Source organism: Sinocyclocheilus rhinocerous, unplaced genomic scaffold (genome assembly GCF_001515625.1).
Source record: "Sinocyclocheilus rhinocerous isolate Xijiao unplaced genomic scaffold, SAMN03320098_v1.1 scaffold63, whole genome shotgun sequence".
NCBI classification, from domain to species: domain Eukaryota; kingdom Metazoa; phylum Chordata; class Actinopteri; order Cypriniformes; family Cyprinidae; genus Sinocyclocheilus; species Sinocyclocheilus rhinocerous.
Genome location: NW_015659563.1, coordinates 1,539,146 through 1,555,690, shown reverse-complemented (window position 1 = coordinate 1,555,690; position 16,545 = coordinate 1,539,146). Strand labels below are relative to the sequence as shown.

Below are 16,545 nucleotides of genomic sequence, written 5' to 3'. Positions count from 1 at the left end.
TGTCCTCAAGAATTACCTTCCATGATCCAATTAAACCATACTAATAAGCAAAAACGAACATCCTATTCTTCATGCAATCCAGAATGGCAGCACATTAGAAAGGTTTGAGCTGCACCCTTTACTCATTTCATTTTGGGTGTGGAAGAGCTTTTACATTTGCCAAAAACAGAACTTTTTTTAATATTAAAAACAAACCAGTAAGCCGAGCCCAGATGAGAAAAAGTAAAGCAAAAGTAACATAACTAAGTAATGCAATTAGTTATTTTTAGGGATTAACACAGTATTACAATGCATTACTTTTAAAAGTAATTTTCCCCAACACTGATTATATTAATTATATAATATTAATACATAGGATATAAAGGATATGGTGTCTGTCAAAAAAAGGTGGTATATTTTACTTGTGCAAAACCTAGAATGTGGTTCATTATTACTCTCACTGATGATGATGATTAACTGGTGATGTGCTTTAGTGATGTTTGTAATACTTTGTCATCCGTAAAACTCTCTCATGTGTAGTTTACCCTGATAAGTGCTGACAAACCCAGGTGAAAAAGAAATATATTTAAATTGTGCTTTTTCAGACATACTTACTATATTTAAATTATACTATACTAAGTGCATATTAAATGTATTATTTTGAAACAACTTTAAGTATATTAAGAGTATTTCAAGATATGTTTAAGTTGAATTTTAATCTATTTGTAATATATTTAATATATTGAAATTGTGTTAAATTGGAACCACTTTAAGTGGTTAAAATACATTTAAAATGTCCTTTTAATACTTCATGAACTACAGTTAGAGTATATTTGAAGCATCGTTTTAATGTACTTCAAGTACATTTCAATTGTATTTCAGCTCATTGGAAATGCATTAGCATTACACTACTAGTATATTATAAAGCTGCTTTTTTCAGTATATACACACACGTACACACTTTGATATCTAGAAAACTTTAATGTATTATATATTGTTGTGTACATTACAAATATTCATAAAGTACACTAAAAAAAGAACAGCAGCATATATACTTTGGTGAAAAACAAAAAACATGCTATTAAATGTATTAAAAATGCACTTGAAATACAAGTATGTTTATAGTATATTTGTATTACTACAAACATACTCAAGAACATTTTAATACATTATAAAAAACATAAATAAAAAAAGACTGAAATGCTATGGCAGAGCTATCTTTTCCATTTGTAGAACATTTCAGTTATACCGGCCTTACTAAAAAGTACAGAATTTTTTTAATCTATTTGTAATGTATTTAATATATTGAAATTGTGTTAAAATGGAACCACTTTAAGTATATTTAGTGCAATTTAAGTTTATTTCTTAAAATACATTTAAAATGTCCTTTTAATACTTCATGAACTACAGTTAGAGTATATTTGAAGAATCGTTTTAATGTACTTCAAGTACATTTCAATTGTATTTCAGCTCATTGGAAATGCATTAGCATTACACTACTAGTATATTATAAAGCTGCTTTTTTCAGTATATACACACACATACACACTTTGATATCTAGAAAACTTTAATGTATTATATATTGTTGTGTACATTACAAATAACAATTACAAGCATATATACTTTGGTGAAAAACAAAAAACATGCTATTAAATGTATTAAAAATGCACTTGAAATACAAGTACGTTTATAGTATATTTGTATTACTACAAACATACTCAAGTACATTTTAATACATTATAAAAAAACATAAATAAAAAAAGACTGAAATGCTATGGCAGAGCTATCTTTTCCATTTGTAGAACATTTCAGTTATACCAGCCTTACTAAAAAGTACAGAATTTTACATCAATGAATAAATAAAAATTACAATGCAATTTTCTGAAGAAAAAAAATACATAAAAAAGACTGAAAAACAAAGTGCATAAGTGAATAGCTGTGTGTGTGCAAAGACTGAAGATGATAAGTGTGTGTGTGTGTGTGTGTGTGTATATATATATATATATATATATATATATATTTGGAGATTTTAAAAAATGTTATTGAGGCTTCATTATGTGTTCATAAGTCTATTGGTTTCTAATTTTTGTCTCTGGGCATGTATGCAAACATGATGTTAAGAATGTGTATGCCTTTTTTGATCGCATAGATAGTTGCATAAATAAATTGTTATAGCCACCAGTGAAAGAAATTGGCATTTTATTTACTGTAAAAAATAAAATGTAAAAATTGATCCAAGTCAGAAATATGATTTAATAAGATTTAGTTAACCTGATTATAAACAAGCTTCATTTTAAATGCAAGATCAGGTAGAAATAGCACATTGAGCACCAACTGTGGTTTCACTTCTTAGGCACTCTCAGACTGCCTTTTATGTCAAAATCTGTTATTCCTGTAATCAGTCTGCAGTAGGCTGGTCTTTTTCAGCTGTCTGTGTACTGCTGACATTCATTTTGGATGATTGAGGTTTGAGGAAGCTGGAAGGGTGGTGGTTAAACAAGCTGGTTGAGATTTGGCATTTCCTGTGCCTTTAGAACAGAACGTCTCTTTCTCTTTCTGCCATGTGGAAGAATAATCAAACTCTGCAGCAATATACAAAGAAACATAATCTACCATTCCTACTGCCAACTCCACCAGAATGCTGGGATATTTGCTGGTGAACAGTTTTAAGGTTGAACTGTAGACCATCCATTAACATAAGTCATTACTCATGATCAAAATTACGCTGAAGCATAAAACATATTATAAACCACACATTCATACGCTAAAATATTGTACCAAAAGCACTGTGCTGTTGCTGCATGTTAATTTCTAAGCAGAACAACGAAGTACTTATATATGTTTTCTACCCACAGTCCCCTGGGCTGGAACTGTTTTCTTTTTCTTCCTCACATTCAGAGTTTTATTCTTGCTGGAGGTTAAAGCTCAAGGAAAGAATGTCTTTACTAATGGTTTTGTGTTACCAGATCTGAGCCTGTTCAATAACATCTCATATGGATCCAGTTTCAGTGGTTTTGTGGCAAAAAGAGGAATAAACAACAAAAGCAAAAAAAAATAAAAATCTTGATTTTTTTTCTTGATGTTTATCTTAAGTAAGATACTAAAGGAAGCTGTCAATATGGAAGGAATATCTGTCAACCATGACCATATAGTTGGAGTTTGATTGATTTATTGGTTTTGTTAGATTTCCAGTGAACATCCTTAGAGTTTAAAATAAAATGATATCATATTCGCATCTCAGCTTTCATGTGCCAACTGCTATAAATTACATTGGAAGTGTGTGTGTGTGTGTGTGTACTCCCTAGTATTCCCTATACATAATGTCTGCACAAGGATAGTAATACCAGTAAATTTTATCCTTGTGGGTACTTTTTTTTTAGGTCCCCGTGAGGAAATAAGCTTATACATCATAAAGAATGAAGTGTTTTGAAAATCAAATGAACGCAGAAAGTTTTGTGTGAGGGGTAGGTTTAGGGTAAGAGGATAGAAAAACAGTTTTATTTTGTGATGAATGTGAATTTATTTTATGATTGAATATGTATTGAATTTCTGCACATGCAGTGATCAATGCTATACAATTATACAAAACGATCACATTCAAAAGCTATGAGCAAAATGTTTGTCATCAATTATGTAAAATATATTTGTTCTTGATACATGGTTCATTCCATCATTTCCCTGGGTAATGGTTTTGTCAGTCTTTTCTTGTTTTCATTTGTGTTAATCGACTTTACTTTGAAATGTTACTTTTTCCTATAAATTGAAAATTCCTATCTTTTTCTCTTGTCTCTGTTCATAGATCCTTCCCCAGACGTAGCAGCTGCATCTGAAATTGCATACTGTCAGTGTGCTTTCACTGTCATTCGAAGACTTACTTTTTATATGTACACCATGTATTTTCCATAAAGTAGACATGCTAATCCCTATCATTTACAAACAGGACAACCCTTCGTACGTGTGAAAATTTTATGCCTAATTTTAGGAATACTGCCTGTTTGGATGTACTGCTTATAGTGATTTATAGTTGCCTATTATATAGTATAGGTAAATTCAGAAGCATTCTAGGCCCACTGATCAAGTCAAGGCTGCCGCAGTTTCTGACCAACTCTCGGCCAGCCCCAGGTTTCCTGTCTCGGTCGAGCCTGAGACTTCTCATGTCTCCAATCATGTCACAGTTCAGATAATGATACACGGGGAAATGTTGCCAAGCGATGTTGCTTGGGCACTTTCCCTTTGAGAATGGGCAACAAATTTCTATCTGGAAACTTTAGATCGGTCATGGGCCCTGTGTCTCACCTGGTTGTCTGTTGACGGCTACATTGCCCAGCAACATTGCTCAAAAAGTTTACCTGTAGGGCTGGATTGCCGACAAGGGACATAATATGTGATCCCAGAATAACATAGGTTTCATAGACTATTGGACGAGTTTTTGGTGCAGACCTGACCTGTTGAAAAGAAATGGTCTTCATCGCTCCAGGGGTGGTGCCACTCTTCTCTCTAGAAATATGGCAAATAGTCTTAGAGTTTGAACTTGACTAACTGGGGCCCAGGTCAGGAAGCAGACAGACTGGCTAAACCGACCATCTGCTAGCCGCGTCATGTCACAGAAATCAGTTAATTCTCAACACATAGAGATTATTTCATCTAGATGCCATACTATAGAGACTGTGTCTGTTCCCCGAACTATAAAATACAAAAAAAACGTCCAAAACTGGCTACTGTACTGTATTGTACTGGCTACTGTGATTTTAATATCCATGTTGATAATAAAAAAAAGATGCATTGTGATCAGCATTTATAGACATTCTGAACTCAAGTGGGGTTAGACAACACGTATCAGGGCTTACTCCTTGTCATAATCATACTTTAGATTTAATACTGTTACATGGAATTGATGTTAATGGCGTTGAAATTCTGCAGCAGAGTGATGATATCTTGGATCATTATCTAGTGTCGTGTAATGTCTGTCACATTGAATTGAATTTAAATGTATTTGAAATTCTGCAGCAGAGTGATGATATCTCGGATCATTATCTAGTCTTGTGTATACTCCATATAGCTAAAGCTGCAAATTCAACTCCTTGTTACAAATATGAACCATCACTTCTACCACAAAAGATTGCTTTGTAAATAATCTTCCTGACTTGTCTCAATTCCTCAGCATATCCAATAGCTCAGGAAAACCTGACGGTGTAACAGAAACTATTGATTCTCTCTATTCTAGCACTTTAGATACGGTTGCTCCTTTACACTTAAAGAAGATTAAGGAAAACAGTCCGACACTTTGGTATAATAAGCACATTCACGCCTTAAAGAGAGCAGCCCGGAGAATTGAGCACAGCTGGAAGACAACAAAACTAGAGGTATTTTGTATTGCATGGCAGGAAAGTAATTCTACTTATAGAAAAGCTCTAAAAACCGCTAGATCTGCTTACTTTTCATCTCTCTTAGAAGAAAACACAACCCCAGACATTTATTCAAAACAGTGGCTAAATTAACGAAAAATAAAGCATCAACAGATGCAGACATTCCCCAACAGCACAGCAGTAATGACTTTATGAACTTCTTTACTTCCAAGATTGATACTATTAGAGATCAAATTCTTACCATGCAGCCATCAGCCACGTATCGCATCAGATAGTGCACTATAGATACCCTAAGGAACAATTCCACTCATTCTCTGCTATAGGACGTATAAAGCGCTATACAAATAAAGGTGACTTGACTTGACTTGTTGCCGATCTGTTGAGTAGTGTGCACACAACAGCAACTAGATGGAACCGCAGACAGTCAGCGTGAGAAGAGCAGACAGCTTTGAAAACCGTGCAGTGTGAACCTTGCATAAGATAATGAACCCTGCATTCAAAATACAGTAGGAACAATATCTCATATTCAGACGAAAGTAAGCAGTGGACAATTTGCTATCCCATAAGACCACAAATGTTGAGTCATCAGATTAAAGAAGATGTGCAAGACTGAGTTATTGGTTGGAAAACACGTAGTTCAAAGAATAATGCCAACATGTTGGATGTAATATGTCTGTGAAGGTATTTATATGACACATATGCAAGGTCCACCCAACTGGCCCAACAATGGAATCCAATGGCGTGGTTACATCAGCCTTTGAGGTAACATCAGCCTCCACATGATCTACTAGTCATAATGATTTCAGGAGAATTTAGAAAAAAAATCAAATATAACATTTTATTTATCAGGTAAAAATGTTTAATGCCAATAACAAAATTAAACAATTAGAGGCAATCTTTCAATTCAGAAGAGAAAATGCAATTTTGAATCACACTGTAGCCACATGGCAATTCAATGCTCTTGTACATGGATTACTGTAGCTATATGGGGAAAAGCCAAGTGTTTTCCACGTAGGAGACAAACGTAGGAAATGTAACTTGAAATTGCTGAACAATTCCAGTATTACAGTTATTCCAATTTTACACAAGACGCATAGTCTAGAATGCATAGCATAAACAACCTATTACCTAAGTATTTCAAACAACACTTACAGCAAAGCAATCATGTTAAAGAATAAACGTAACTAGTCTATGTGCACATGTAGTAGCACAAACAACTATAAAGTGTGTTCTATGAACACAATGTGTTTAACACAATTACACATTTGAAAATAAAAAGAAATGCATACCTGACAGCAGAGAAACACACAACAGCATGCGAGAGCTCTAGTGCAGAGCTCCAGACTCACACACACAGTCTGGGGTTTTTCTGGTTACAGAATCCCAAATTAATTAATGTCTTGCCACTTTCCTTATATATCCAGACCAGAACAAATAAGTCTTCAAATCAGTTGTAAAAACATAAAAGACATTTTGGTTTGTCAGGATCCTGTGACCCAAGGGTCACACCTGGCTGGAGAAGGGAAAACATTCTTACAGACCCTAGGGAGACCCACCCATCAGCAGTAGAACTGAATTCTCATAACACAAGTGACTGCTGTGAAATTGAGACCATTTTACTAATCGCACGGAGACCTCTACAATGATACTAAACACAAAGGGAAAAACAGATTCACAAGATACATCATACGTGGTATATACGTAGATATTCTTAGTGAACTTTCAGTTAAACCTGTTCGGGGAGAGGAAGAGGGCAGAGGGGGGGTCATAAATGAGCAAGGAGAGAAGTTTGGACAAGGTGGTGTCATTTGCTCTTTTTGGAGATCTCTTCTCCAGATTAGTTTTATTGTTTTTTTGCATGGCATCTATTTTGTGCGAATTCCTGAAGTTTGGTTTCATGGGGAGATCATTTTGGGTCGTACACATAGATACCAACAAAATGTAACAAGTTGTTTGAATTCAATTCAAGTTCAATTGAATTCAGCACATGCTTTTTAAATTCAGCCCAGGTGTTTCTAGTTGAACTCATTATTTTAAAATCAAATATAACATTTTATTTATCAGGTAAAAATGTTTAATGCCAATAACAAAATTAAACAATTAGAGGCAATCTTTCAATTCAGAAGAGAAAATGCAATTTTGAATCACACTGTAGCCACATGGCAATTCAATGCTCTTGTACATGGATTACTGTAGCTATATGGGGAAAAGCCAAGTGTTTTCCACATAGGAGACAAACGTAGGAAATGTAACTTGAAATTGCTGAACAATTCCAGTATTACAGTTATTCCAATTTTACACAAGACGCATAGTCTAGAATGCATAGCATAAACAACCTATTACCTAAGTATTTCAAACAACACTTACAGCAAAGCAATCATGTTAAAGAATAAACGTAACTAGTCTATGTGCACATGTAGTAGCACAAACAACTATAAAGTGTGTTCTATGAACACAATGTGTTTAACACAATTACACATTTGAAAATAAAAAGAAATGCATACCTGACAGCAGAGAAACACACAACAGCATGCGAGAGCTCTAGTGCAGAGCTCCAGACTCACACACACAGTCTGGGGTTTTTCTGGTTACAGAATCCCAAATTAATTAATGTCTTGCCACTTTCCTTATATATCCAGACCAGAACAAATAAGTCTTCAAATCAGTTGTAAAAACATAAAAGACATTTTGGTTTGTCAGGATCCTGTGACCCAAGGGTCACACCTGGCTGGAGAAGGGAAAACATTCTTACAGACCCTAGGGAGACCCACCCATCAGCAGTAGAACTGAATTCTCATAACACAAGTGACTGCTGTGAAATTGAGACCATTTTACTAATCGCACGGAGACCTCTACAATGATACTAAACACAAAGGGAAAAACAGATTCACAAGATACATCATACGTGGTATATACGTAGATATTCTTAGTGAACTTTCAGTTAAACCTGTTCGGGGAGAGGAAGAGGGCAGAGGGGGGGTCATAAATGAGCAAGGAGAGAAGTTTGGACAAGGTGCTCTTTTTGGAGATCTCTTCTCCAGATTAGTTTTATTGTTTTTTTGCATGGCATCTATTTTGTGCGAGTTCCTGAAGTTTGGTTTCATGGGGAGATCATTTTGGGTCGTACACATAGATACCAACAAAATGTAACAAGTTGTTTGAATTCAATTCAAGTTCAATTGAATTCAGCACATGCTTTTTAAATTCAGCCCAGGTGTTTCTAGTTGAACTCATTATTTTTGTATAAATATACCCTCATGAAGTATTTCCCTTGTCTGCTGTCGAACACAGAATGTTTCCTACAACAAGTTTATTAAGTTCATGAAAGGTTTTGTCAAAGTTTGTTCATGTCAGGGTTTCCGTAAAGCCATGGTTTGGGTTCTTGATAATGTATTTTGTTTGTAGTTGTTACGTTCTCACTCAGTAAGTCTACATTTTTTCAATTAACATTACAATTTATCGTTTGTCAGGAGCTCAAGCTACACCCTTTTGTTTTAAATGATCTCACTCATTTTGTGCATGTAATAATTAATATTGTGTGTATAGATTTGGCTATGTGAGGGCTAAAATGTGCTCAAAATGGTGAAACGTTGAAAATATCCAATTGATGTGGTTCTCACTATTTGAAATGCTCACACATCAGCCAAATCTTGTTCTACTATAAATCTAATGATGTCAGCGGGTTTTTGTGAGGGGTAGCTTTAGTATATAGTAACTATCATTAGCTCCCAAAGCCCGTGTGTGAATGTGTCTTCCTGGAATCTGCCCTCAGTAAACAAACAGCAGCTGGTGCTCATCACAGCACCCCCACACCTACTACACACACACTTACTCACAATGCTTACACACACTGTGTCAACACAGAACCGCTTCGGCCATTTCTAGCTAAACTGTTAAGTGTGTTTCTTTTTCTTTCATAATCTTTATCAGTCATTATCATATAAACAACACATCTGCTTAGTGTTTAGTGCTGAGCGCTTAAGTTACTCTAATATTTTCAGAGTGTTTTGATAGAGATTGAACATTTTATATTCCCCCAGTTTCTGCTGGAGAGAAATGTCAGACAGCTTAATATAAAGCACCAGAATAGAAACTTCAAGAGAAGAAGTGTTCGGGTTCATATTGAGATCTTGCTGACTGTGGTAAAATTTGAGCACAGTTTGAGACATTGTGGAGATTTCTTCTGATTACTGGTTTTTATTCTCAGCAAAGATCTCAGAAGCAATTAAGATCTTAAAGAAATCTAATTTGTGAGATTTCTTTGCTGTGGGGAAGTATATAATTAAAGAGCTGAAAAAGAGAGAGCGGTCTGAAGTCTGGCATGCTGAGTGAGATTTGATCCTGATCGCCTTCTTGCTTTGTGTGTCTCACCTCAGAGTCCCTTTTCCCCCAGTGGGACCCGCGTCCAAACACAAGCTTTCCTCATCCGGCACTGTCTGATCCAGCCTCCAGCCGCTCTGCACACCAGCTCCAAACCACAGCCACTGTAGCTTCATTATCCAGGTTAAGGATAATGAAACTTTTTTTTTTTTTATGTGAAGTTAAGTGCAATTTTTCTCCCACTGCTCACTGGAGAAAGTTTCTTAATGTGTGAATTTCTTCAGTGTGTGGCACTGCACGTTTATGCTGACATGAACGATACCTCAAATATATATATATATATATATATATACAGTACATACATATATACATACATACATTATTAGGTATTTTATTTTACCATTATTGACTGTTTCACCATTCAACAGCAACAGTTTTGCAGTATTTATAAAAGCACTCTAAAATACTGCTGAATTTAACTGAAATTAACTGCAATTAATATACAATTAAGTGTCTGAAAACATTACATTCCGTTTGCATTCAAGTTTTTTTTTCCTTTCTTTTAAAGTAGATTATTTCTGCTTGAGAATTGGCTCTTTTGACTTGGGCCTGTGAGAAACACCTTAGCAACCACTTAGAGTACCCTAGTAACCATCTAGCAACACCCTAGCAACCACCCAGATCAACATAGTGTCATGGCAGTGACTTTTGCATTGGCAAGCACCGCTCACATTTTCTTCACAAAATGTTGAGTCTAGATGAGAGGAAAAACAGAACAAATCAGAAACAGGAGGCAATGACTAAACAAATACTTTGAGATTTTACTTGTGCTGTCAGTCTTGAGTTTTCAAATGCTTTCAGTCTTATTCAGTTTTGAGTATCAGTGGACTCTTTTTGGGATCCAGTTGGTTTTTCACACTTGAAATTGTCAGGGTCATTCTTAACCCTGAGTAAACATAATCCTGGGTTCTTTTGTTCCATATTTCACCATATTGCATACATTATCCTGGATTAGTAAGTAATCCATGTTAGTCAGCTTCTGAAATTTTACTGTATGCCCTCGTAACTTTTGTATCTCTATTATTTGCATATCAAGTTAATAACAGTGATTGGACAAAAACAGGTCATAGCGAGCACACAATCTGTTTTAATAACAAAGCACACAACTATTAAACAAGGTAAGCTAAGGTAGTCTGAAAGCTAAGCTAGTCATTTTGGTATAATGGCTGCAAAAATAACATTAAAAAGAGTAATAAAGCATTCCTCAAATATTGTTTAGTTTAAGATGACACGGGTCACAGTCAAAAACCTTTTACTCATTTTTGTTGGAAAAGACAACAAAAAAGTACAGTACTTATGGAAAGCTGCAGAAAACTACTGAACTAAGAGTTTCTCACATTGGTACCAAGCTAGATTGTCAGCCAGCTGTGCAAACACATGGATGAGGATTCTCTCTTGTTTCTGTTTCAGATTCAGCATGCGGAGAAGGCGAGATGCTGTTAACAAAGCGTGCTTGTGTTTTACTGAAACCGATATTCACATCCTGACCTGAAAAAACACTTATAAGCATTCACAACTCTGTCACTGAATCAATGGAAATCTCCTTCATTGTTCTGATTTTCCTAAATAATATGGTCATTTAGTGACGTTTCTGATGCAAAAAAATGGATATGGAGAGTTGATTTGGAAAATATGAATGTTTACCACAGTAAAAGGACAGATCTACCCTACCTAGGCGTGAGCTGTGACTCACAGATGTGAGCAAGACACAGCCATGACAAATGATTTTCTCAGACAACATTTTCCAGTTTATTCATGCACTACTAGAATAAAGGAGACTTTTGTGTATTGGTTAGTATGAAGCATTTAAAATGGTTCTAATATATAGTCACTATATGTAGAAGTAAAATAAACAGTTTCATTATTATATTAAAATAAATACTGAGGTTCAAAAGTCCTGGATGACTTAATGATAAATGAAATCTAGGCTTGTAAAAAATGTTTACAATTTTTTGAATATATATTAGGGCTGTCGTCGTTAAGGCGTTAACGCATGCGATTAATTTTACAATCCTTAACGCGTTAAAATAATGCAATTAACGCAAAATTACTAAAGCACAATTTCTATTCTAGCCCTTTAACCCAATTTTGCTTCTCTGCTTGTGATTAGATCATTTTAAGCTGCTGAACTCCAGGAAAGTTTTCAGTCCAATAATCCAGTAAGCGAATGCATTCAAACAATCCGTCCAAAACAGCGCTACTATAAAGGAAACCAGGCTGATTACATCAGAGATTGCAGAGAGAACAGAGACTCGCGTTGCGTTTTCAGTGAATTAATCATTCCAGCGTGTTTTTTCATGAAGTGTGTGATTAATCGCGATTAATCACAGAAAAAGGATGTGATTAATCAGATTAAATATTTTAATCGACAGCCCTAATATATATATATATATATATAGTATGGGAGGGTTCAGACTGTCAGACTGAGCTTTGTCAAAATGCTCCTTGAAGATTCTGAGGCAGATGAGACTAAAATTGAATCATTTGGCCTCAACACCAAACGATATGTCTGGTGGAGATCCAATCCTGCTCACCATCCAAATAACAGCATTCCTCCAGTAAAGCATGGAGGTGGTGATGTCCTGTTATGGGGTGTTTCTCTGCAGCAGGGACTGAAGCACTTGTCAGGAAAAATGGATGGGGCAGACTACCGTTAAATTCTTGAGGAAAATCTGCTGCTCTCTGTCAGAAAGTTGTCAATGGGAAGAAGGTTTACCTTCCAGCATGACAAAGACCCAAAGTACACAGCAAAACTGAGCACACAGTGGTTGAAGGAGAAAAAGCTGAATGTCCTTGCATGGCCTGTCAGAGCCCAGACTTAAACCCCACTGAAAATCTGTGACTGCAGTCCACAAACGCTCTCCATCAAATTGAACTGAACTTGAGCAGTTCTGCAAAGAAGAGCGGGCAAATATTGCAGCGTCTAGATGTGCAAAGTTAGTCAAGACAAATCCCAACAGACTAAAGGCTGTAATTAAAGCAAAAGGTGGTTCAACAAAATACTGACACAAGTGGATGATCCTTTTTCCAACTCCGTGATTCTGTTTTTTAATTTTTTTCTGTACTGTATATATTTGTACGAATCGTCTCAGACTTGTGCACCCCACTAGACACTTTACAGAGCAGAGCAATAATGTGCCTTCGACAGGCTAATCAGAAAAACATTCAGTAAGCACTTTGTGAGGAAAAAGTTGTGCCACATGAAAAACGCACAGGTTTACTTTGCTGAACCGCTGCACATTGAAAATAATCTTAGTCAAACAATATTCTTTGAATGAACTGTTTTTAGTTTAGTTTGAATCCAAAGAATGCTTAGCTTGGATGAAGCAAATCTTCTGCCCAAAGTCATGGTGGATGTGGTTTGGAGCAGTGAAGTTCATAAAGTTCATTGAAATAGATTGGCACCGAAATAGAGAAATTCCTAAACATTAGTAATACTTGCAGGAACCCCTGAAAGGTCAATGTTTTCGAAAATACAATTTATGACTATTGTAATAGCCACATTAAAATGTTCTTATATGTTGCTAAACACAAACACTGTTAAAAAACAAACTACAGACTGTAAGCAAACTATAACTTACTGTACCTTATGTATAGAAAAATATTATAATTAAAAGACAGCACATTCAGTCTTAATGTAAATTATTAAAAACAGAAGTATAAATTACGAATAACCATATAATTTATTGTAAAAAATCTTTTATATTTTTTATGATAAGGTTCATGCAACAATACCTTTCAGTTTTTTATTGTAATTTGTTATTGTAAAGTGGATATTATGAAAATGTCATAGGTTAATTAAATATGTCATTAAGTAATGTAATAGTACAGTAATGTTTAAGAACATTCATGAAGGTATTAAATTTCAACACAAATATTCCTTAAAAGTCCAAAGGCTGCAGAAAATGACAACCACAGACAGTAACATTCAAAGAGAAAGGAAAACTTGAAATCGCATCATATGACCCCTTTAAAAGAAAATGTATTATAGTTTTTTTTTAATTGAATGCAGTTAGTTTGACCCACTTCGGTAGGTCTTAAGTATATCTTTGTGTAATTTCATAATTACATTCTTTTATATTTTATATTTAAAATATGGTTGAAGTGTTACTGCTGAATGCACTAACAAGCATTTATGATAAATGAAAATATACTTTAATGTCATTTCTATTGAAACTTGTACTTCATGTATTTAGATATATATTTATAGTTATAAATATATAATGATGAAATTGCAGTTTAGTGCATTTAAAATATATTTACTTTAAATGTAATATTAGTGCTGTCAATTGATTAATCGCGATTAATCGCATCCAAAATAAAAGTTTTTGTCTACATAATATATGTGTGTGTACTGTGTTTATTCATTATGTATATATAAATACACACACATACAGTAAATATTTTGAAAATATTTCCATGTATTTCCATGTATATATTTATATTCTTATATTTTATATTATATATAAATATATTTAACATATAAACATAACATATTTTTCATGAATATATACATGCATGTGTTTGTATTTATAAATACATAATAAATATACACAGTATACAAACATATATTATGTAAACGAAAACTTTTATTTTGGATGCGATTAATCTCGATTAGCACTAAATATAACATAATGTAATAAATAACACACTACAGTTAAAATGATAGTACGTTATTATGTTTACTTTACTATGTTAGTCAACACATCAAAATAAGAGTGCACTTCTTTCAAGCATGACAAAAGATTAATAAAACATAACTAAACATTTTAAAGTCAAACCTTTAATGTGACATTTTTACACAGTGCACGTTTTAGTACTTAAGTGTCAGTTATGTTTAATACACTTAAGTGGCTTTTTATTTCATTAATTTCATATTATACGCAAGTACAACTGCTTTAAAAATATATACTTTGACGATTTGAAACACACTACAAGTGCACATTCAATACAATTCAGTGCACTTCTTTTTCGCAAGGGATATAAGGTATAGATCTTTTTTTTTCTGGAAAATAAGACAGTCATACTGATTGACAATGTTTTGCAGTGCATGTTTTCCTTCCGCTCCAGTATGTTTAGCTCAGCTGCACTCTGGATCATGATTTACTTTCACCATCTTATTATAGCAGTGTATCTGCACAGTGTCTGCAGTGTGTGTGACTGTTTATTTGCCATTTCTCTGTGACATGTAAAGACACTTGTCTATATCAGCTTGACCTGTCTGTGTTAGCGGATCTTTGCGTATGGTGTGTGGAGTGTGTGAGCGTCACACCATGCCGTTCTCCTGTCGCGGTTTGTGTGTGCCGCTGCTGATCTGGGGACTGTGCAGAGAGGGCGCCAGAGTGCACAGAAACCCAGCCAGCAGCGTCAGACCCAGACCGCCCCACGCACTGAACATGGACCAGCCGTACCCGTGACTGATGTCCTCCGGCAGGCCGTACAGGTAGCGCGGGTGCCGCGAGAGCTCGAAGTTAATGCCAGCCACACATGTGCACAAGGAAATGATGCAGCAGGTGCCTGTGAAACACAATCACAAACAAAACAACACGGTGAGTTTATAACAACACAGCAAGAACTCAAATGAGAAGAAAATGGAAGGTCAAGATTGTGGGATACAGTATTCCCCACGTGTATTCTGTACATACAGTAACACTGCATACTGTGTACAGTACTACACTTCTAGTAAGAATAGTATGCATTACAAACTTTTTCAAGGCAATATGCTATAAAATAATATGCGATATGCAGTTCCAAATATTTTATTTTTTCTTGTCTCAGTAATAAGCTGCCATCTAGTGCTCACTTGTCTCACCTCCCATCAGGAAGAGCAGTCCAGCGACATACTGCATCAGCTCATTGTGTTTCCAGCAGCCCAGCACACCAACGATCCAGCCAAACAGAATGATGGCCACAGCCATACCGATGAAACCTGCCGTCATCCGCTGCAAATCTGCAGGAGAAAACAGAGCGCTGAAGGATCGCTTGTGCACTTTATTGCAATGAATGTGCACTTGTAGTGTACTTCAAATCTTTTTTAAAAAAAGTACTTTCAGATAATATTAATGAAAAAACAGTCTGTTTCTTAACACACTTAAGTCGACTTTTAAAAAGTGCACTTTGTAATAAATGGCAAATTTTTAATTTTAAAGTACATTTTAAATCAATCTTTTTTTGTGCTTTAAAAAAGTGCACTTATTTTGATACTAACATACTCAAGCATATGTGAAGCATGTAACGTAAACATGATTAATAACTGTAGTGTGTTAGTCAATATCACATTTAACATTAGTATATTCACTAAACTGAAACTTCATCATCACAAATGTGTAACTACAAATATATTTAAATACATACCACACTTTTTTCAATAGAAATTACATTAAAGTATGTTTTAATAGTATATTTTTTTGCATTTGGTAGTAGACTTTTACCCATATTTCAAAGACAACATAAGTAATTATGAAATTATAAATAAAGATGCACTTAAACCTACTTAAGTGACTCAAGAAAGCAGTGTTAAGTTCAACTAACTGCATTTCGTATCAATTTAATTTAATACATTTTCATTTCATTAACATGCAATTAAGTGTCCTAAACATTCAGTATAGTCACACCTATAAGCATATTCTTTTAAAGTGTATTATTTCCGTAATAAGTACTGTTTTCAAAAAATATTCGGAGCCACTTTACTATGTACTAACATTGAAATTAATCAATAGATACATACTATACTACAACTTATTATGTACATACATGTTTTTACAATGAGCCAATATTATATACATATGTATACACACACACACACACACACACACACACA

The 16,545-nt window shown here is 34.7% G+C and overlaps 1 protein-coding gene across 1 annotated transcript; it reads right to left on the bottom strand.

Annotated features, from left to right (window-relative positions):
- Positions 1-14,668: 14,668 nt before the first annotated feature.
- LOC107723954 (transmembrane protein 178B-like) lies at positions 14,669-16,160 on the bottom strand. The gene is made up of 3 exons (XM_016532685.1): positions 16,157-16,160; positions 15,538-15,714; positions 14,669-15,242 (listed from the first exon to the last, which is right to left on the bottom strand). The coding sequence occupies exons 1-3, from the start codon at positions 16,158-16,160 to the stop codon at positions 14,992-14,994; spliced, it is 432 nt and encodes a 143-aa protein (XP_016388171.1). The 3' UTR covers positions 14,669-14,991.
- Between the last annotated feature and the right edge of the window lie 385 nt (positions 16,161-16,545).

What these genes read in the sequence shown, in the direction of transcription:
- LOC107723954 (XM_016532685.1), bottom strand. An exon ending in ACTGCTCTTCCTGATGGGAG is followed by an intron (nt 15,243 to 15,537) that starts GTGAGACAAGTG and finishes TGTGTTTCACAG; the next exon opens with GCACCTGCTGCATCATTTCC.